Source organism: Malurus melanocephalus, unplaced genomic scaffold (assembly GCF_030028575.1).
Source record: "Malurus melanocephalus ecotype Western Australia unplaced genomic scaffold, MMel_1.1 scaffold_60, whole genome shotgun sequence".
Classification (NCBI taxonomy): Eukaryota; Metazoa; Chordata; class Aves; order Passeriformes; family Maluridae; genus Malurus; species Malurus melanocephalus.
This window is the reverse complement of record NW_026623292.1, coordinates 1,501,979-1,526,139: the sequence shown is the minus strand read 5'-3', so window position 1 is coordinate 1,526,139 and position 24,161 is coordinate 1,501,979. Positions and strand designations below refer to the sequence as shown.

The window sequence follows — 24,161 nt, the reverse complement described above, 5'->3', positions numbered from 1 at the left end:
CTGTTAGTTTACAGAAAACTACCATTAATTTCCATGTCCAGATAAATGCCATGGTTCTTCAGAAGTAAACAGTCAGAGATGTTATCATCACATCATCTTGAAAAATCAAATTACATTCACATTACAGTCCAAGAAGGAGGAAAAAATAAATCAGGGTAATTTTWGCAAAGTAAACTGTTACTGTATTAGTGACAAAATGCCAAGAAGACTCACCTGTTCWATCTCCTTTGTCTTAGTTGCAATTGCTTTTGAACGACCAAGAAGCTGGCCATCCTCGTATAATTCTGTACTATCTGTTAGATTTGCTTCTGTTTCCTCTGTTTGTTCAACGTATAATGGAGCTGAAGATCCAGCCTTAAAAAAACCCAACCAATGAATTCAGTTTTGAGAGAAAAATAAAAACCTCCACAAAATAAAAATGTTGTCAGAAAGAGTTCTTGAAGCATTCAGGGCCACAGGTCTAKTAATGGAACTGCGATACCTCTTGCATAGCAAAAGCAAATGTGTGATTAGAGGATTTCTAATAACATGAAAAAACACACTGAAATGATGAAATTGTATAAACTTCCCTCTAAAACAGAAATTAAGACAGTATTYCTACTCCAAAGAAAACTCCAAGTCCAAAAAGTTTATGTGGAAGATGTAGTAATTTCTTTTTACACTATTATTTAAATCCGATATTATGCAACAGATTCATTTTTTTAATTGGATTTGAAAACTGAAGTAGATTAATAAATCTAGTTTCTATTATCCAAAAATAGRGACGAAGAATCTTAACTAACATGAAAGAGAAAAGCATTAGGCAGAAAAAGAAATTTAAAAGTTTAAGAGGCCCCGTGAACATATGCTCAAACCTTAGCAGCAACATAAACCATTAAAATTGCATCCCAAATCTTGTTAGCTCAGTAAATAATTAAATGCCTGAGAGTCAGTGAAGGCTACTAAAAAGTTAAGTGCAACATAAAGTTCAACTATTAAGCAGTATGTAAGATAAACTGGAACAAGTTAAGAACTCTTGCAATTCATACATGACAGCCTGCTATCTGAGACTGAGAAGCCTCACCTCCTTCATTAGCATTTTTACAGACCACTTTCTTAGTCAATAAATCATCTTAGACTGCACCAAAATCAACTGTAGTTGCTTCACTTTGATTATTTTTAATCTTTTTGCCACTGCAAYTTTCTTTGAGGCASAGAGGAAGCTTTAAACCTCTCCTCTCCACTCTGTTATCTCCTCCCTTGCATTACCTTCCCTTCACCAAGAACCAAAGTGGTATTTGTCTTCACTATTTTTCTCTGGAACCTCTTAGAGAAGTCCATGCATATGTTCTCCTTCATATGGCATTCATCCTTGGATCAGTTGTTGCTTTTTCTTCAGTCTAACACTTCCTTCCCTTTTTCTTCAATTGCTTTTTTCAGTTTATGTATCTAACTAGAACTTCCTGTCCACTATTGAGGAGTTGTTCATGCATCCACCCATTACATATATGGACAGGACTTGAAAGGTCAGATAAATATGGATTTGGTGAGTTTATTTCACTAACCTAGCCCTTACATTCTACCAGTGGAAAYGTGATGCTTCCCAAGATGCTTTCATTTTCCCTAAAATTATTTACAAACAAATAAAAAAAAACAAAGYCAAATAATTGTGAAGGTTAAGGCATGACTTTGTGAAGTAGATACTAYTTTGCTTTTTAAAGACTGTCTCTAAAGCTGAAGCAAAGTGAAAGTTAAAGAGAAAATTATCACAGAAATAAAACAGATTATTTTAGATTACGTGTTATTTGGGTTGTTTTAAACAATAAATACATTTTCCACGAACATAGTAGAACTCAAAGAAGACATCCTATCCAAAAGCAGCATAACAAATGACTAAGAATGGCTATAATTACACTTCAATATAGCCAGGGGTAGAAGACAAGGAGGGACAAAAACAAATGGGAATAAACTGCCAAATAATTCATGTTGATTAATAATGAAATAAAGATTCTGGAAAGAGAAAAAAATCTAACCAATGCAGTAACAAGGTAAGCTTAATATTTAATATAATGCAGGACTGTTTTCTGAAAAAGAATACATGACATGGTAGGCTGACATGGTTGAAATGGAACTCAAAAAAGCAGAGTTTCCATTTTAAGTCTTATGTTTTACATGTACACTCATGTTTTGACACAGAAGTCCCCTGCTAATTTTAAGGAGTTCAGTAGGCATAGAGACCTACACCATTACAAGAGTTCCTTGGAGAATGCTTGGGAGAGCTGAAGCTTTACTGTGTCACTTGTAGCTCAATGGATTCAAATTATACTAACAAAATGTACTCTGGCTTTGTGTATTTCTTCAAAATAAATTGCAARGCTTTAGTCTCCCTCTCACTCCCTTTCAACAAATATTTAATAGCACATGCAGAAAAAAATCAGGATTAAGATACAAAATGTGCCTTTATGAAGATTACAGAAAAACAAAAGCCTATTGCTGTAACACTTTAAAATAAATGGATTAATAATCCTATCTTACATCATACTCTGTTATTTCAGGTAAATTGCTTTCCTCAGCCTTCTCTGCCTTTTCAGCTGCCCACTTGCTTGCAGCTTCTGCAAGTTCCTTTTCTGATAGTCTGTTGCTCTTCTCCAAAGCCTGTACAAAAACATTATAGTCAAGGTTTAACACGAAATAGACCTACACATTGCAAAAATCTTCAAAATTAAAATAAATAGTTATTCAGATCCCTAAAACATTTTAGAACAGGAAATAAGAACACTTGCTTGCAGCTTCTGCAAGTTCCTTTTCTGATAGTCTGTTGCTCTTCTCCAAAGCCTGTACAAAAACATTATAGTCAAGGTTTAACACGAAATAGACCTACACATTGCAAAAATCTTCAAAATTAAAATAAATAGTTATTCAGATCCCTAAAACATTTTAGAACAGGAAATAAGAARGTTGAAATTCTTTCATTTGCTGTCCAACTTCTTTAAAAAGAAAAGGGAGTGGGGAGAGAACACATAATAAACAAACAAGAGAGGAGAAAAAAAGACAAATCAACAAAGTTCAGTGGACTGCTAAAAAACCTTTACTTTCAGAATCAGGTTTATTAAATTCATAGCTCAGMGATAACAGAAAAATTAACTGAGACCTCTTGGGCACTGAAAGAAGTCAGATATAACAGTGAATTAATAATTCAATGTGATTTTCAGGCAGMAAAGGTTGTAAAAAGTTTAAAATAAACTATTAAATACTAGGTAGGGTATAAAACCTTAGCTAATTAGGGACAAAAGATTTTATACAAACTTTAAGTGATCAGAGCAGGTTTCATTAAAATTCATTATTTTTTATTTGGGGGAATACTAACCATTTATAATAGAGTCAGTCATGGCATTACGTTCTTTTAATCTACCATTTCAAATGAAAATTCACACACAAATATTTAAAAATTGATTTCTCTAAGAATACTATTTGGCTTTTACTACCAGAGCAGCAAACAGACAATGACAAATACCAGTTTAGGAATAGCTAGCTTTATAAATCTTGTTACCACTACATGGATATTTAATTTAAATCAACTGTATGTATAGAAGTATCCAAAGAATCTCTATCACTGTAGCATTAAAAATTGCAACACTAAGATGGATATCTAAAAAAGAGATACAAAAACCCTCCTGCTTGAAAAAGGCCATAACAATTTCTACCCAATGTTCCATCTTAGCAGGTAGACAAAAAAAAAAACCAGCCAAACAAAAACCTCAAACCAACACTCCACCTCTTATCATCAGTTCATTCTAAGTTACATAAATGGCCCGTATCAACACTCCCTTGCTTGAGTGAAGAACAAAAAAATGAAGACAAAGTATTATCCAAATATCTTCGCGCTGTACTATGGCATAAATTTACAGACCCTTCCAGGAYTCTGTGTCATAAAGATACCACCTTTATCTGAATCCAGAAGAGAAGCGCAACACCAYGTTCCAATAGGAATCCCTGTTTTCTGTAACTGCAAATTACAGAACTAAAACCAGTGAAGTCAGCAGGTGACAAAGTTCAATATGCAGGGGTATAACCAGGGCTCTTAAAACCCGTGAGTATTATAATTCATAGAAAATCTCACACGACCTGCCATATTTGCAAAAGTCATAAAAAAATTTAACCATTCTAGTATCTAGTGGAATACAGAAAAAAAAAATCTATTTAATTTAATCTCACTAAATTTAATTCTATAAGTCGATAAATACATATTAAATCTTGAGTGAATTTTATAGAATTAAGTAATGGCATTTCCACAGGTACRCTTCAACTGAACAGAAAGAACAGGAACATATTTCTCAGCTGAAAATAGCAGCAGCTATTTAGGCTGCAAACCTGCAAGAAACAACCAGCCTAATATATCTCATTAAAAAACTAAACTGCACCCCCGCACTCTCYGCCTCAAAACAGAAGTCTTTTTATTTTATTTTTTTTATCTCATGAATAACATAGAAAAGCAAAAACCTGTCACTTTGTTCAGAAGCTCTCCCTGTCTCACACATCTGCCTTTTGCTGTATGTTGGATACAGACTCCAAGGCTTATAGTCCACATAGCTATTAAAGAAAAACACGAAAGATTTCATGCCATAGTCAAATGGGTGGCTCAAATCAGGTAACATCAACATATATTAATTCACATGCACAAATATGCAAAAAATAATTATAAGACAGATACAAACCGAAACTTTTTTAGATTTGCAAATAGATACTACAGTGAAAAGGGGTATTGCTATGGAAACATACCTTTGTAAGAATTTCAAAGCTAAATTATAATTTTGAGCATTGAAAATTATCTCCTTTAATCTCTAATATATAGTATATAACTAATTTTTCAAGCCTTATTAATTTTAAGACTTTGGCTCTGGAAATGTCCATATTTTGCCAGGASTTTTTCTGTCACTAATTCTAAGTCAGTGAAGCACTTAGGTAACTTGTCAGTGTGATCCAGCCAAGAGGCTGATTCCAACAGGCTCCACTGACACAGGGCAGTGCATTACAAGATTTGAGAACTTGAGAAAAAACAATAAATGGTCAGAGAATTATTTACACTTCTGTAGCTGATACATATCAAATAAAAAATTACATTGTCTGGGGAAATTACTTCAATCAAACAGAAAGTTTTATTTTGCATAGCCTATATTAAGCAGGTATCTACTGCCAGCAGATACTTGCAAACTGATGGCAAAAAAAAATACAGCATAGATCAGACCTGACTGAAGAAGCAGAACACTCAGAGAATACAGAGTTCAAGTTCACACTACATATTAACACAAGTGTAAGAGATTTTGCAATGCCTCCTTGCTCTCAAAGGTGTGTATTAAGCAAGATTTGGCATTAAGCTGCAGTGTGCTCAGTCTGTAAGCAAAATAGGTGAAATAATTCTAGGTGTATAGGTGAATAATTCTAAAGTGTATTTTATGATCCAAATCAGTGCAACTTCTGCATAATCTGCATAATAGCTTTTAACTTACTTTCCCTATTTAAATAACTGAAAATATATCACTTGACTACCCCTGAAGGACAGTGGCAGTCAGCTRGCATAAGGAATAAGTACCTGGAATGACATAGCACAACCAAAGCCTGTTTTTTCCCTCACTGAATAACATGGTGAGTGTGTCTGTGTCAAAATGAGTGGTAATAATAATGTACTCACAATGACACAGAGTCAAGCCCTATTAATTTTCTATTTATCTTAATGAATCTTGAACTCCCGGCCAGCCCCCTAATCTCATCCAGGGGGCAACTTCCAGTGTGTCATMGTCTTATCTTGTCACAACAATCAGGCATTGACAGTCATTAAATAACATGGCAAATGGCCTGGGTCAAAGTGAGTGGGTAACACTAAGACCAAGTCCTAGTCCTATTGTAAGGAATAGGAAGAAACATTGTAAAGAATATGAACCTTAGCAGGTGCATACAGCAGCTTACTCCAACTGAGGAAAAAACCCAACCATCTAAAACCACAATGAGAAATACTCAAAAAGAAAATTCACCTTTGATGAAGGTACTGCTGTGGACCCTGAAGGTGATGCATCTCTTGATGTTTTCAATGATTGAACTGGCCTCTCTTTACCTGCAATTAAGAAAAAAATTAATGACCACAAAATTAAAGATATATGTTGCAAATATGCTTACTGGCTTTGAAAAATTGCAGTGAAATTTTCTTAAGTCAGACATGACTTATCAACCTCAACAACTACCTGACAGGAGGTTGTAGCAACAGGACTCTTGTCAAGGAAGCTAATGACAGAACAAGAAGCCATTGCCTCTTGCTGTGCCAGGGAAGGTTCAGGTTGGATATAAGGAACAATTTTTTYACTGAAAGAGTGGTTAAGCTTTGGAACAGGCTGCCCAGGGAGGTGGTGGAGTTAATATCCCTGAAGGAGTTCAAGAAATGACTGGACATGGCATTTAGTGCCATGTTCTAGTTGACAGRGGGTGTTCRATCAAAGGTTGGACTCAACAATCTTGGAGGTCTTTTCCAACCTTAATGATTCCAAGATTCTAAAAAAAATACGTATTTCTTTATCTAATAAAATTGGTAACACTGTTTTCTCTTCCCAAGGAAAGAAGAGATATAGCTGTGTCATTTCAAACATTTAAGAAAATGATTGAAAAAAGGACAGTGGGTTAATTGAAAAGGTGTATCAATATGACCCCGCAATATGATGTGTTTTCACTTTTTAATATTCCTACAATAATTTAAACAGCTGAAATATTAGACACCAGTCAATCACCAAAGGAAACCAGGTAGTGTATGAACTGGTTTAGCAGGCCACAGTTYGTTGAAAAGACCTGCCATGGGAAAGAGTCCTGAATTTTATCAGCCACAGGGCAGATGCCCTTTGTAAGATCACTGTCTTTCTTACAAAAGTTAAAACTGGCAAAGTGGCCAATTCACATTCTGTGAATGGTCTTGCCACAGACCATTTACAGGCAGCCCACAGCAGCAGAACTGGCTGGAGTTCTTGAAAACTGCTGGTTTTCAAGCTGTGGTCCACAGACTACATCTAAGGGATCTGCAAAGGGTAAGTACGAAAGCAAACACGTTGCCAGTAAGCCTAAATTAACTASACCATTCCCACACATTAGGAAACAGCTGACTGTTCACAAATAAAATACAATGTAAACTTACCTTGGGTTCCATTAAATTTTTTTTCAATACAATTAACAAAGGGATTAATTTAAAAGTCTATCACATGGTTAGGGAAATWGGGATAGAAATTATTTTAGTAGAACTACAAATGTGTTTGTTCATTATCACTTTAAATATGGCTTTAATTTAACAAAAGCAACAAAGACCAGAGATGGCATCTCACTGCAAACAGCTGAGGTATTTTCCTTTTTTTTTTTTTGTTGAATACCATAAAATAATACTGCATTGTGTGGTGTATTTTAAAATACCTACACAAAAACTCAAGCAAAAGTCTATGCAAAATGCATGCCTTTAACAAAAGGATATCTTAAAGAGGTATGTGAAAAGTTGGTCTTCAATTCTTTCACCACATTTTCATAACATATATAGTGTAGAATTAAGACAAAGCAAATACCAAAACCGGCTCATCTATGCACACKGTTGGTGGCAAGTGGGTTAGTGCTATAATGCTAAATCCATGTAAAAATCTTCACAGCTACCGATGGGTCCTTCAAAAATGGTAATGGAAAGAGGTGGGAATGTTACTCCAGCAAAATCAAACATTCTAAATTGCACTTGAAACCTCAATTTGAAGATGATACAAAATAAAGAGCCTACTTAAAAACATAGTAATCAGCCTCACTTAAGAATTACTGGCAGACACAAAACAAAAGAAAGTGACCTTTAACAGAAAAAGAGCTTTTTGACAAGAAACAGTAAACAAAAAAGCTATGAAAAATTTAAAAGCTCATGTAAATAAAAAAGTATATACATTTAGTCCAAGCTAAAACCAAGAAGATAGAAATAACCATGTTTTTATTCTGCCACACTCCCCAAAGAACAGAACATCTCCCCTGACACCACTAAGTAACACAAGTTTTGCTCCTGTGATACCTGCTTTTCAGCCCCATAGATGAGCTACTTCCTTTTAAATTTACAGACCACTCTGCCTCTCACATGCCTCCTTCATCAAACTGGATTCTTTAAAGATTACTGCAGTTAAATGGATTATATGTTTGCACCTGAACAGATAAAATGAGCTGACACAAACATCAGAAAATTATTCAAAGTCAAGAAAAAAACCACCATTTAATTTGGAGACATTTTTAGGTCATTTTTTTCAGAATGTATGTGGCTATTTTAAGTCCCAAAGCCCTACCTGTAAAATGAAACCTGACACTCTCCAAGCACCACCATCTGCCTACTTGCATCTCCTCACCAGACCACTCTACTGATCCCTTACTGCCTGGCCCAGGGAAGGGGCCATCCTGCTTCTCTCCAGGCCTTTCCATCACACATGAATGCTTGTCCTTCCCATCAGCCCTTTCCCTCCCTTTACCAAGCTTCTTCACACCCTCACAGTTTTCTTTGTTTAAATTCTGCATTTATCCTAATGTATGAAGGGCTGTAGAACATGGGATGCTCCTTCAGTGGAAGTCATGAGGCCAAACCAGACAGCACGATTTTAAACATTATAATATTTTAGAAAGACACCACATTGCAAATTCCACATGAAATTGTATATACTTTGCATGTTGTAAATCCATTTAAGTGCCAACTAAAATGTACTGCTGACATATATGAGATGTCACACTTTATGTTCCTTTTAAATATGCAATACATGAGCTTACCTAAGGGAAATCACATTCAAAAGTGATTCTAAAAGTATTATTTAAACCATTTAAATCTTGCAAATAGGCCATTTTAATTCAGTCATCTAGAGGGATATTTTAGCAGTCGTGTTTTCCAGGGAAAGAATAAAGAAATAATCCAGTGTACAACTCATCTGGTCTTTTAAAACTGATCTAAAGGCGATAGGGAAAGGTATTTAACCATGCAAATGGGAGAAAATATCAAAAAACATAGACCTAGATGTAAGTTCCTCTCCTGATCAGCATCTTTTCTGGTTTGTGAACRTGTCTGCTTTTACTTCACTACCTCCACTATTGTCTAGGCAATTCTAACAATATGCTATATAAATGTATAATCAAAGTCAGCTCAAAATTTTTTWAAAACTGTGAAACATTCCAAAATTTTGCATGGTTTCTCACAATACTGTTTTCCTTTCCCTAGTAATTATGAGCTGCACACCTACAATATTTGAACAAATTTAGTTAAATACCTTATTTTTTTCTTCCTCATCTACACTTATAGGAATTATATTCACTGAGTATTGCYACAAAATGTTAAAAGCACTGTAATGTCCAAATAGGAAGATCTTCTGTATTCTACAAGAAGTGAAATGATTCCTCAATATTTGAACAATGTTAACTAAACTACAAAGATCTTTTTTGGCAAGAAGTGCTACATAATGGTTCAGTGTCACTCTGCAAACACTATGTGCCTCCCAGTGAGTACAGAAAAATCTAATTAATTTTTAAAAGCCTGCCAAAATGAACAGTAGGTTYACACAGTTCACTAGAAAGCATTTGCAGAAAGGGAAATCAAATCTGATTAATTTACATAAGCTGTAAAAACAGAGTGGCTAAGAATGTAGCATACTAAAAAAAGCATTTTTACAATTTTCCCCCCCAAAATCATTTTAAGATGAAAGCCCCAAATATTTTTGAAACAGATGATTCATTAGACTTCTGGGAAACATTAAGAGCCAAGCTTTTAAAAGTCAGACACAGTATGGACTACACTGAGATATGCATCATATTTCTTTGAGGAAACCAAGATCTGAGAGGTTTTGACATTGAAATGTAATTGCTAAAAGCCATCAGTTTCAAAAGCCTAGTAAAATTTGGAAAAAATACAAGTGGCAGTATGCACTTTAATTTCTCCAGTTTTTTAATCCCTCTTTTCTCCTGGTTTCCCAAAGAAACTTCTTCATCTGCTGCAGATGAAGCAAAGTTTCTTGTAAGGGAATCCAATGAAGCACATAAAGAAGTTACAGGAGTTATGCTAATAAGAATATAAAACACTAGAAAAAGCTGCACAGCTGAAACTCCTACAGTCAGTCTAGACCTGCTATCAAAATAACACCTATCATCTCCCACATGAAATACATAAGGGAACAGAGAGTATAACGAAACAGCCAGAGCAGACAACAGAGATGGCACAAAATGCCAGCTTCTCCCATTGTAAAAAAGAGCATGTAAGGAAAAAAAGGCTTTTACTGTGAGCAGTTTCACCTCACTAACCAGTTCTCATCATTAATCCAGCATTACCTTGCTGAGAAGAAATATTTCTTTTATGTAAGGATGACATACTTCTGCTATGCTGGTGGAAAGGATAGGCTTTGCTTCTTTCAGGAGAGTAGCTCCTGCTGCTGACACTAGAGCCAGATCTGCTGTGTGGAGAATCCCTCCGGCTCCCTGGCGATTCCCTGAAGAAAGGAGAGTCCCTCCTATGAGGGGATCGATCTCTCACATAATGAGAATAGAAGCTTTTTCTTCTGAAGCCATCTCTGACATCCCTTGGAAGACAACAGAAAAATAAAAGTAACTTGGTTATGTTTCCAATGTTTATGAACAGCATATACAATGGTAACATATCATGCCCGGTAAATTCAAACAGGTTAGCTGTCATCTGCAGAACACATCCAAAATCTTCAGTGTCATTAAGAGTACTAGGCAATGAATGAAAAACAAATAGAAAAGTAAAAAAAAAGAAAAAAAAAGTTATTTTTTCAGATTTCATTGCGCTATTTCACTGCTAGAAGCTAATTCCTTTCTACTTCTTGCTAATATGGCTAAAAGGTAAGAAAAATACATTGAAGAAATGAGAACACTCACAATTTTTTCAGATTCCCTTGGAAATTAGGCCTTAATTTACAGTAGTTAAAAATGCAAATGCAAATATTGCTCCCACTACTTGGCATTTTTCATCTCTGTTTTTCTCTTATTTTCAAGGGACTATCCCTCATTTGATTTCACACACCTTGCTACACAAAATATCACTCAGGGATTTCATCTTTTATTCAGCAAAGACAAAAAGAACTGCAGAATATCTGCAGAACATCTATTCTCATGCCTATGAGTCTACCCACGGTCAAATTCTAAATGAAAATATGAACTGTCTTGAAACCATAACCTAGTAAACACTGAAACTTACCACTAAATTTAAATATTGGTACTCTAGACCCCAGTGCAAATGTGTTGGTTACCTGTAAATCACATTAATGTACATGTATGTGTAAAGGTAAAAAAAAAAACCAAAAAAAAACCACCCTAGTATCATTTTGAACTTGTCCGAAAGAATCTCAGCACTAAAAAACACACAAACCAACTGAATCTAGACTCGCCTCATTTGCTTTGGTCAGAAGACACAWTGATAAGAGTAGCAAGTACTTCTCAGCTTCTCCACAGAATCTCCAAGACTTCACAGCGTATCTAGTAAATCAGAATGTATCTTCTCTCCTATTTCCCAWCATAATACACTATTTTAAACAGGGGGATGTCTCACAAAAATCTGGTGGTCTCATTTAGCACAATGTAGCTATAGCTAATTTTATGTTGGTGGAGAAGAAGAAAATTCCTACAGCACGGTACAGGTCCACATTTGTGACAGATTAGAAAGGATTTCCACGTGCCAAAGGTGTCTTGGACTACAGAAACTACACAGGTAGCACCACAAAACAAAAACACTGATGTGTTGTACCGTGCAGATTTACTTTTTGCACGGAAAGCACAGCTGCACAATTGGTCTTCAGAATGCAAGCAACCCACAAGGAACATTAAGGTATTCTGCAACARGAAAGTCTTGGGACGGAACACAGCCAGTAAGCCATAAAGCAACAATTCCTCAGTTTATTTCTCCAAAATCAGATTGAATAAAGTATTGGGAAAATAAAATCATTATTTTTAAAAACTTTCATATGAAGCTAAAGTATGAACCAATAGCTCTCAGCCATCCTAGTTTTCAGTAAAAAGCCAGTGAAGCAGAGCCACATTTTACAGTTATCTAATTATTTCACTGTYAACAGAACACAAGCCTTTTACGTGCATCATATCACACAGAGAAACATATTTTATAGGTCTGCATACCAAAACTGATCGAAGACAATGTTACATGGATTTATATCTAACACGTGTGCTAAAAAAAAAAATCAACATTTATTTCCTTTCTAAACATCTTTTCTTCTATTTGTTGTGGCACTTCCTTCTTCCTAAGCAAGCCAGCAAAAAGCTGGAATTATGGAACTGCTAACTAGCACTCATTTAATATCCTCTATTCAGCAGCCATTGTAGAGATATTTACATCAAAGAATCAATCACACCCAAATACAGCAGGACAACTCTACTACTTTCTTGAAGGGCCTAAGACCAACATGCCCACATTTGACACTACTCTAGAAAATTCACAGAACAACAGGAGACTTTCTGGAAGGAAATAAATGAAATTATCAGACAATGGGAGAACATGTTTAATGAAGAAACATTCAAGGCCCTTTGKCCACTTAAATTTAACAAAAGGAAATCTAAAGAAGCCAGGTGAGCTCTCAAACCTCTAAGATGTATCTGAAAACAGGGCACTAGTGCTTCATCTTCACTATATGCATGAAGATTTTAGGTAGCAATAGATATGAARTATAAGTTCAGGCTTGAATAATACTAGATTAGCTCAGTACTGAACTACTTTCTCTAARTGGGGGTTATTTATTTATTAAAGAACATATTGATCAAATATTTATCAGGAATGAGTTAGGTACAGCCCACTTTTTCTTCCATTTCCTTCTTAATCTCTCTCTTTAAACTATGTTATTTATTTTTAAAGCACAAGCTTTCTGGCAGACCAGTATACCACTTTTATGTGCAAAACACATTTTTATGACCACGTTATTAAACCTTCGTATACAGAGAASTTTATTATGGAAATGTTTACAGAGCCCCAGCTATTGCACACATATAATAAATGCTCTAATATCCACTAAGAATTAAAAAAWATATATAATTGAAACACACTTTTAAACAGGAAAATACTTGAAAGCCTTGTTCTACAATAATATTATGCACCCTAAAATAGAATTTCAGTTTCAATTTTTGAATTTTCATTTCATCAATCCATGTTAATTCTTAACTGGACCATATCTACAAAACATTTAGGCCATTAACTATATTAAATCTGTTCTGAACAGCATAGCAACAGCACAGCATTTCTGATGTTTTCCATTAATATAACACATTGAACAGAACAAAGTAAGTATTGTTTTACAGTTATTTTTTTCCTTAAATACTTAGGCTAACATACACCTGCAATTTGGTAATGAAGGCCCCAATTCAGCAAAGCAGTTAAGCACATGCTTCAGATTCCAACACATACTCAAAAGGTTTATTGAGCAGGGACAATATTTAATAGAGATGCAAAATTTTGTGCTCAGCTGTAACTTTAAAATAGAGCTACTGCCCCTAACAACAAATATAGAATTAATCCCTTCAAYATAACATCTCTCAAATCTTTGTATTTTGTATTCATAATTCACATTTAGTCCTGAAAGCACAATTTTGTTCTTTCAGCAGTGAGAACAGGAAGCGGATTCATTGTTAACCTCRACAAAACTTGGCCATTAAGATCTCAGTAAAGCTGACAGTCTTGAATAAGCTCTTGAAATGTTACAAAAACAGCCATACTGTGATATACCATTTACCAAAGGCTGGAGGGGGAAGAGCCCAAGCCTGAGAGCTATTTCAGTTAACCATCAGYTCCAGTTTCCTCTAGGATAAAACACAGCTGCAGAATAGACAAAGGCATGACTTGCTGCACAGCAGAAAACCAAGCGAATACAACACTGGKGAGCTTTTCAGTTGCCTGTGGATCAGAAGCAACACAGAGGTACAGCTTAAGCTATGGGAAACAAAAATTAACACAAACCACTATTGCAGTTTTATATCTTAAGAGTACTTAAAAGCAAAATTGAAATGCCCAGGAACAGAGAGGTACTTGGGTACATGAAGCCCAYCACATGCAATAAAGGAAAAAGCTTAGAGGACTCTTTGTTCACTTTCATTGAACATCCTTCTACTGGACAACAGCATACACTATTTAGTGCTCACTGTTCTCTGGGACTTCTATGTCCCAATAAATTCATCTTTTCAACTAGAACATTAATCCACATTATGGTCCAGCCATAGAGGACATAATTCTCACTTTTGACAGTGGGCTGAAGACTGGCAACAAAACAGCATATTGCTGTGGAACAGAAACTRAAGGGTCTTCCAGCAATTCACAGGTGAGTGCTCTCTATAACCCAGATTAAAAAATCAGAATGTTTTCATGATCTCTTCCGTCTGAAAAAGATTACTGCTATTGTCAAAGGGATTAAACACCATTTACAGGCTTGTGCTTAATTACTAACCTTGCCTAAAAGTAACTCACACAATTTAAAAATAAAGTGAAGAAGCTATAGACAGCTTCTTCAGTGCAAAGAGATAAAACAGTCAAGATCTGAACTAAAGCATTAACTGAATATACTTCCTGTCTCATAATAGAGGCAATGGGAAGGGGGAGGGAAAAGTGAAACTAAAAAAATCCTCCTGCCTTCCTTTTCAGGACATTGCATGAGCTACCAACATGAATCAGACGATGTAGAAAATATTTAATAAAATACACAACACCCCCAACCTCTAAAAGAAGTGCCAAGAACACCTCCATTTTTAACATCTTCAAAGTAAATGTAGGTGGTGCAAGATTCCAGCCACAATCCTCTTTCCCAGAACTCGTTCCTTTCCAAAGTACACAGTACACGGTTATGCAACAAACCAACAACTTGCTCAGGTTCTGCTTTGGAGATTTACTATAATCTGTTGTTATTGTCCTAARATCCTTATGCAGATCTATCATAAGCTAAAATAATACAGTGAATTACACCATCATAGACAGAAGAAAYTGCATCTGGCTCCAATGGCTTTCATTTGAAATGATGACAACATTTCTTATTGACAACTGGTTTTCAACATTTTATGACTAAGCAAGTAACTGGAACACTTGTGATATTTGCATTTTGCTCTAAATGAAATTAACATAATTAGGACTAGCCAGTGTAATCTTATTAACAGCTTTTTGCATGAATGTAAAAGGAAATAGGCATTGTGAAACATTAAGTCTCAAGCAGAAAAGGGTACCTAGAAATACCAAATGTACAAAATAAATTAAAAATATATGTTTCATTATTTTTATGCTGCATGCAGTACTACTGAAGTTATCATAACACCAAAACTCCACACTGATGTCGTTCTTCCACCTCAGTCAGTATGAAAGCTGCTCAACTCCTCTCCCCCCACCATCCCCTCAGGATGTCAKGACAGGTCAGAGAATAAAAAATAAGACAATCTGAATATTATAGCAACATTAGAGAGAAATGCTTCTGTCCCTTAATTGAACAGTAATGCTGTGCACTTCAGCTGCACTGGAAATCCCACTACATTGCTCCTCCTCCTTAGTAAAGAGTAMCTTCCTCCTTTGTACTGTCATTGATTACATATATTAGACTTGCTGGAAGGTAAGMCCACATAATAAAAGTACATTTAAACTAAAACTCTCTGTTATCTGACAGACAGAAATCAAGACAGGTCAATCATACAGATAAGGACAGAGAAACAAGTAACAAAGAGTCCAGAAACACAGATTTAAGTACCAAAGAATTAAGAACAAACAACTTAGACAATTCTTTGCAGAATAAAGACTAAATATATTAATCAGAAAAATCAATACAAATTAGACAAAATAATTGCAAATGCATGTGATCTTGGTTTTTCTTCTTTTCCAAAACAAGGTCGTAGTAACACCATCCAATTTCTCTAAAATAGAAAATAAAACACAAGTCTTAATTTCCAGAGTGAGTATTTGCTTAAAGTGATGGACCAAGTTACAATTTCTATAAACAGCAACAACATTAATAACTGCATTTTGAGCATCCTATCACCCTAGAATAGTCAAACAGTTCAGATAACTAGCTCAAGAAATAAACCCCTCCCATTTTATGACTTTATGTAGTGACTTTATGCCACTTTATGTAGTGGCAACTAAATCAATTCCTGAACAGACTTCAGACAATACAAAATGGAAACAATTGAAATCTTCTATCTCAATATAACACTAAAAATTGAAAAAAAMCCCAGAAGCACAATATAGTACTTACATACTTCCTTTTTTTCCTTAATGCCCTAACACAACAGAGAAACTGGTCATTACTGTAACTTCTAGACAAAATTCTGATGGGACAGACATTTCTAGGCAGGTGCTTGCATTTTTACTGTCATTCTGCCTCAGGCACAGAGACCAGCACACAAAAAAGAGCTTTAAAACATTTCCCTGATGTACCAAAGAACATTGGTCCCGCCAAAGTGTCCTTTCTATGGAGGTTTTGAATTTGCTTTTTTACTTCACAGTTAGTACATGCCRAATAATTTAATGTAGACAAGCACTTGTCTTACATATACACTAAGCCCCAGAAAGAAAGAAATACTTTTTCCCTTTATTTTAGGGACATAAGTGAATTTTATGTTTGGCAAGCTCTTACTCTTTACCCAAAAGCTATCTTAAAAATCCTTTCATAGAAGAACCCAGAAACCGCAACATATCTACTGGAGGAGCTCTTAAGGTTTTCATCAGAAAGCCATTAGTTCATTGACACTTAAAAAAATGCAACAAGTAGTGCCCTGTACTAGGATATGCTGATTTGATCAACTCTTGGGATTGACTTTCTAACACTACCAATAAAAAACTGCAAAAGGAAAGATCACGTTGTGGAACAGGTTTGTAAGCAATAATACCTTATGTCAGTAATACTGACAGACAATACCCTTACTATATATACTTTTTTTCTATTTCCAAATCCCTTAATGAGATCTATAAATCAGACAAACACTCCATTTTTCTCTATATTGGAAAAATGCTTCACAGATCTCTATGTTTTTATTCTTAATGTGATATTTGAAGCAATTAGGTCAAACAGGTTTCACTTGCTTATGCCTCAAAGCRTTGTAATAATGGTATGGACTTCTGCATAGCAAATGTCAAAAAGTCAGCACACTACCTCTGCTTCTAGATTTTTCAATTTTAARGACATTATACATACATGAAGAAATGCATCCATTGTACATAGTGGGATTTTCTTTATTTGATCTTATTCCTTCCTGTCAAGTATATACTTTGTTCAAAATCAGAATGTTAAGACAGACATTTSCTTCTTAAAATTTTTTCAGCCATGTAGCTTTATCTTTATTTTCCATGTGCTTTCTCCCTTCACTTTGATTACAATCTACAATCTCTTTAATAAACATCAATATCTCTTGCTTCTTTTTGTAGTCCCTTTCATACATACTACAAATAGCACTTATTTGAATTTAATGAACACAGAGGCAAGCTACACTGCTTGGATGAATTCCCACTAAAAATTCTTTTGCAATCTTGTATGCCATTGATATTTTGGTGATTTGATAACAGCTTTGGAGCACAGCTTCATGAAAACTCATAATGCTTGAAACTGCTRCTACTGCAACCCTGAACTTTCAACCTTCCTTGGATCCATATTCTGACTTCATGCCTAACCTGGCATTGACACTTTCTCTCAAGCAACCAAACCAGCAGACAATTATTTAATTCACTGTGGTGAGTTAGCATACAGAACCAACTAAGTGAAACATACAAACACCTGAAACAGAACCAGGGAGAAGGGAATGACCACAACAGCACCTACTTAGATAGTTAAAACTGCTGTGGCAATAGAYTTTTACGGTAGGAAAATCAGTCTCTTGACTGCATTCATGACTTTTAATTAATTATGATACGTAAAATAGGTTCCTTGACAGCATTCTAGAACAGTTAAAGTTAGAATCKATAAGATTCAAATAAGTAATTCTTTTTTTTTTCCTAAAAATATCAGACATACATACCTAGAAAAACTGACTGGCTATGAGTAATAAATTTTAAAACAGAATACTGTTTAACAGAGACAAGTTTTAGTAAAGAACACAATAAATAGTAACTGAAAAGAGATTTTAAAGACAGTAATTCATTGCTTTGTACTTCAATCTCCCTGTTAACACAATCTTTCTCCTTACCTAGCTTGTACAAAATGTTTCCAAAAATGCATTTAACAAGATAAAAATGGTAGAACACATACTCAGTCTATTAACTCATCAAACCTGAATTAGTTTTGCCATTTACTCTACCCTGATGAGATTCCACGTGGTGTACTGCAGCCAGCTCTGAAGAACTGCAAAGAGGACATTTGACAGTTGGAGCAGRTCCAAACACATCTGTGAGGAAAGGCTGACAGAGTTGGTGGTATTCAGCCTGGAGAGGAAAAGGCTCCGGAAAAAAAAATTTATGGTGAGGGTGCTGAAAAGCTGGAACAGGCTGCCCAGAGAAGTGGTAAATAACCCACCYCTGGAAAAACATTCAAGGTCAGGCTGGATGTGGCTCTGAGCAACCTGGTCTACTTGTAGATGTTTCTGCATATTGCAGGGGGCTAGCTAGATGACCTTTCAAGGCACCTGCCAATTCAAACCATTCTATTAGTCCATAAGTCAACACATTAAAACATCTTTTCCATTTTACTTCAAAATTCCATAATCATGCTCTCAAGCACCACTTTCAAAAATAATTAGGCATACTAGGCTAGATAAGGTATGACTTAATTTAACACAAACAGCTGTTGAAAGTCAGACTTCAGAAGAGAAAGATTCCCACAGCTGGCTGACCCAATCCTGTCGTGTGTAATGGCATCAATATTCAGTTTCACTTAGACAAAAGCATTTACTGTCAGCTCATAAACAAATTCTACACAGCTTAACATACAAAGGAAAGAACCTTTAAGGTTATGCAAATGTATATCATGAACTAATGTCAGGATTAACATTGGGAATGATTTGTTACCATGCAAAAATAGCATCATCTTTTAAAAATAGTATCAATGGCATGAGATCATGGAATTGCTTCATTGATGAACTTTTCCTTGTTACGTAGATTGTTACAACCTCAACACAGGAGTAGATGGAAATGGCACATCAAAAATTTTCTCTTTGAAGAAAAATGCTTAACAAAAGGATGCCTATACTGGCAGTAACATTGAACTTTTTCCTCTTTTCTCCTCTCCTGTATCCTAATATTCCCACCGTCTCTCAATGGGAATTCAATTCTCTAAAATGTTTATTCAGAATATAACAAACAAGTCCTTGGAACCTAAYAGATGAAGAAGTTACCTTCCTAAGGGAAATTGTGTGGAAATCCTCTGTGACAAGTCCTCAACGTGAGAAAGTCTTGACTACATTCATCAGTCCATTCCATTGGCTTTCACTGAGATGATTTAGTCAGATGCCATCTAAACAGAAATTGTCTGGACTCGAAAGGAGACTCCCTTCTCTTTCCCTCCCTCACTGTCTCTCAGTAACCAGCTGTTTTTTAAAAAGGTTGTTAGGAATCTTTTCCAGAAAAATCAAGTGCTACCCATGGGAGTTTGCCTCACTTCCCAATCCAGCATTAACCTACTAGTTTGATACCATCTATACTGCTCACCGTAAGACTGGACCAGGCGAGCTTCCTTTTCAAAGAYTTCCTTTAAGAGATGTGTTGGCCAAGATCTTACAGTGTAAATGTACACAATCTTACCTTTAGCCACCTTACCCTACCATACATTGTAAACAGAGGATCTCCTTACAGTTTATTAGCATTATGTAAATAGCATTTATTATAAGAAAATCGTAATTTTCCCAAGATGTGATTTAGTTTTAAACAACGAATTGATGCTATTACAAAATTTAACTGAGTTTGCATAGACTACTGGATTTTTCCAGTATGTATCATAAGAACACCTGTAGTAAACAATCCTCATGCAATAGCCCCCGTTAAAAATGTAATTATAACACTTATTTTAAAGGACAATTTAAAATCTTACAAAAACTACAGTGGGAAATAGYTGTACACACAAAAAGCCACAGATACTTAAAATATAACACAGCTTTGGATCAAAAGCAAGTCAAATAAACATTTGATAGTTGAGAATTGACAGAATAAGAACTTCTGGGGTTTGGTACTTTTACCAAATTTGGTATGTTTACTGTAATTTTTGTCCAACAGCTACTTAAAAGTCAATTTACTACCTAGCCATTCTTTATTCAACAACAATTTTTAAGACTATAAAAATGTCCTTTGCWAAGTTTATAAATATGTCTATCCTTTTTCAATCCCTCAAGAGTCACAGCAGAGAAACTGTATTTAAATGCAACCGAAACATTTAAAAGTGTAAGAAATACCATACACACAGAATGAAACTGAAAATACCTATTGTAATTATGCTTTTCAAAAACAAGCCCACCCAATTTTCTCATACAGCTTTTAGAGAAGTTGAACCCAAGATTCAGAACCGTTCCACATTTCATGTAACAGGACAGCTCTATTGCATGAGGCTGTTTATTTACAAGCTCAGCAGGAACAAAAATCAGGTAGTGGGAAGTTCTGCTAATTTGACGGTTTGACTCCTTCCTCTTTTCCTGAGATGGAAACTGCATAACCAATTAGATTTCAGCAAGATCCTCTAAAAGTAACAAAATTATCAGTAGGCAATTTCTGAAAGCAAACTTGGTTTCTAGAATTGGATGGATAAATTTTGCAAAGAAAATAAAACAGCCTTCAATGAACATCCGAGTCAATTGTTATGCATAGAAAAATATTTAAAATACTCATCTCTTAGCAACTGAAACTAGATGCCAGTTAAAGAAATAYTCACCTTTCAATTTAGCCACACAATTAGCTAAAACATGTAAAAAAAACCAGTTGAAAATAAGAGGAATTTCTACCTCCTGCCTGTATTTTACATTATAGGATGGCAGAAAAAAAAATCTACAGTTGAAACCCTGTCTACTAGTCTCTCCTTTTCTCCCCATTCTCAAGTGACCAACATTTCAGAAGTGGAATGACAGCAGTTTTGCTTTGAATGAGGTTTCTAGCATAATTCTAGATATATGCAACAGGCCCCATAAATAGCAGAAATCCACTTTGACATAAAATTCCTAGTAAGAAAATAGGCAGTGTTCATATAGATAATCTCTGGGTTCTAAGTTAAATAGAAAGATTCATCACAGCAACAAAACCAGACTTGGACAAACTGAAATGTTTTTACCTCCACTTGACCTCCAACAGGCGAGAGTTCTGAACTGCTCTTAAATATACTCAGTCTTTAGTAGAGGGTGYTTTTAAAATGCTGCATCTGCTGACAAGATTTGAGTTCCTAAAATCCATTCAAAATAAAAACCTATAGACCTAGGGAACCCAAAGTGCTGGCATACAATCAGATATGTATAACTCCAACTGAGTAATGAAAGTCAAATTATGAAACATAAACCTCATTTTTCTAACAAATTGGTTGTCCCTAGTAGAAAAGAGCTAGAGCCAGTGGAGCAGAAAACAGCTCTTAAAGAAAACACAGCAACTACTGAGTCAGTAAGACTGCTGCATAAGACATGAACWGAAGTCATTAAATATTTAGTGTAAACCAGAATCAACTTTTAAGTTGTATATTACCTATTATCTTGTTCTAAAAGGTTCTAATTTCCCCCCTCCACCCTCCAAAATACCATAAGCCTAGGCAAACYAATTTAGCTAGCAGCCTAAAACAATGGGCTTTCTGAGCAAAAGATTTCAACAGACAAGTCCTTGCCTGGAGTTGCAGACAGGTACAAYGAATCTACCACAATGATCTATTATAAGGAAACTGTAATTTTGTATATGAATAAACAAGCCACGCTTCTCTGTCGTGTGAATATCTAAGAGGTCCAATGTTCTGACAGAGATTCTATTTATTTATTAAAAGAAAAAGGCATGTGCTAATGAGTATGATTACAACTCTGCTTATCAATCTCTGTCAAAAGCAAGACCATTTTCCTTGGGTRACTGCCATATTTATTTCCCTTCACACACATTTTTTAATAAAGAATGAGGTTCTTGTATGGTCTGCCTTAAGAGCTGTCAAATATTGCAACAGAACAGCAGACTTATGTACACTTAAGCACCATCTCATAAATCCGTTGGCTAAGTTTATCTTCTATAAGCAAGACACAGATCAGTTCACATTACAAGAAACTTTAAATCCAAAGCCTAAATGCCTCCCACAAGACAATACACTGCTTTAAAAGAGTATAATATTTAAACAGGTTCACTATTTCATTACCTAAAGAAAGAATATATACAGGAAGGAGAAGAAAAAAAGAAATAAATTACCCCCTGTAACTCAAAGGTGATTGCATAGTGATAATGTAAAGATAACTGCCTTGGCCTAGGACACATCTGAACTCTCAATATTAAATGCTGCTTTATTGAGAGAAGCCAGTGACCATTAACTTCCATCTGGAGACTCTCCCATCACGGGTTTTCATTTAAAACAACCATTCTTACCATAGAATTTTCTTCTCAACATACAATCTTCAGACCAAACCTCTACAACATCCTGTCATCACTTTGTGCACTTACAAGGGGTTAATCACTAAATGGAAGGATAGTTCAAGCAGAGATCAAAAAGCCACGATTGCTGAGCTTCTATACCCCACTTGGCAACCAATTTTCTCCATGGCCTTCAGTACACAAAGTCTCACTGTGAAGGGGAACGCATCTACAMAAATCAAGATATATTGTGCTTTACCACCCTAAAGTGGTAATTGCAAGTTTAATGTCCAGAAAAACACATACAAATTTCAGAGTAAGACAAGAAGCTATTGATACAAAATACTTCCAAAACATAGAACTGACTGATGAATCTCAGCTGTTCACAGATCACAAATTGTTTACAATTGAATGTCTGTGTTTTGTCAGACAGTTTTCTCTCATTTCTAGCACCAAAATTACTTCATTATTTCCATTTCTTACAAAATATTTCCTGAGCACTCCACGTGATAAGCAGGTTCGGGTTACATAGAYAAATGCGTTAGTATTAAGGACTGGACTAAAACTACTTCCTAATTTCCTTTAGAACACGGGAGAAAAACCCAACCAATAAACAATAAACAACATAAATTATAGCAACAAGTTTCCTTCATCAACAAAGGAAAAATTATTCATATATACAGCTGGAGGGGAGATATTAAAAACCTCCTATGTAAGCCATTTGTCAGGAGTCTACATAAACCAGTATTACTACTGATGCAGAGTACTTATTCTACAAATATGGCAATCCTTGTTTTACAAAAATGTGGGCCTCAGATAATTCTAAGGATCAAATTTAATGCATGTGTAGCTGGGATTTACAAGTGCGTCATTTTGTAATTTCTCTTTGAAGATGAGTCTTACCCATCTTAAGTTGCCAAGTTTCATATATTTCACATCTTGTGAACTCAGTTTGGTTGGTAAAAAAAAAGAATGAAGTAATGCTCTGTGCACTCAAAAGGATTAAAATTTGGCATGACTAAAGTGAACAGCAGCTAACAATCTTCTAAAGCATTTCACACTGGAAAATTCATCTGACCTTACAAARATGAACTTGGATATGAAATCCATTGCTATGAGGCCCACAGAGAAGTACTGCAAAACTAGAATCCTTCAACATATAACAGAAGTTATATGCAATACTGCAACTTTTTTAAATTCTGGCATGCATGAGTGCTTTGCATAAATCAGCTTAATATATTTCTGAAGACAAGCAGTAACACATCCCCAGAAAAATTATCAACATCAGTAAAAGATATACAGAGAAGTCACATYTTAATTGATCTCTGCTCCTTTCAAATTCTAAGTCTCACAAATCTCRTAGCATCAGCAACCAAGACATTAAAACTGCCATGTGTGCAGAAATTTTTCTCCGAACTATGATGTACAATTATTTATATATGCCAACTGCATTTGAACCATGAGACACTTCAAATCAAGCTACAACAAAATTCACATCTTTTCCTAGAGTTCAGAATTTCTTAGGTAACCACAGGAGAAAAAGACCTGGGAACTCATTTTGAAATCTCTGCCCTGGACATCCTCTGAAACACTTCATTTTTAACATGCAAAATATATATCTGTGCTACAAAGAAGTCATGGCCAAGATGACAGCTGTTCACTACGTACAGTATAGAACAGGTCTAACAAC

At 35.3% G+C, this 24,161-nt stretch overlaps 1 protein-coding gene across 1 annotated transcript in view; it reads right to left on the bottom strand.

Moving 5' to 3' along the window:
- PPHLN1 (periphilin 1) overlaps window positions 1–24,161 on the bottom strand; it is a 65,824-nt gene that overhangs the window by 30,033 nt on the left and 11,630 nt on the right. The window contains exons 6-9 of the mRNA XM_057366145.1: window positions 10,324–10,571; window positions 6,009–6,088; window positions 2,515–2,634; window positions 214–354 (exon numbers count right to left, since the gene is read on the bottom strand). Coding sequence (XP_057222128.1) covers window positions 214–354; window positions 2,515–2,634; window positions 6,009–6,088; window positions 10,324–10,571 — 589 coding nt within the window. The remainder of the gene's footprint in view (window positions 1–213; window positions 355–2,514; window positions 2,635–6,008; window positions 6,089–10,323; window positions 10,572–24,161) is intronic.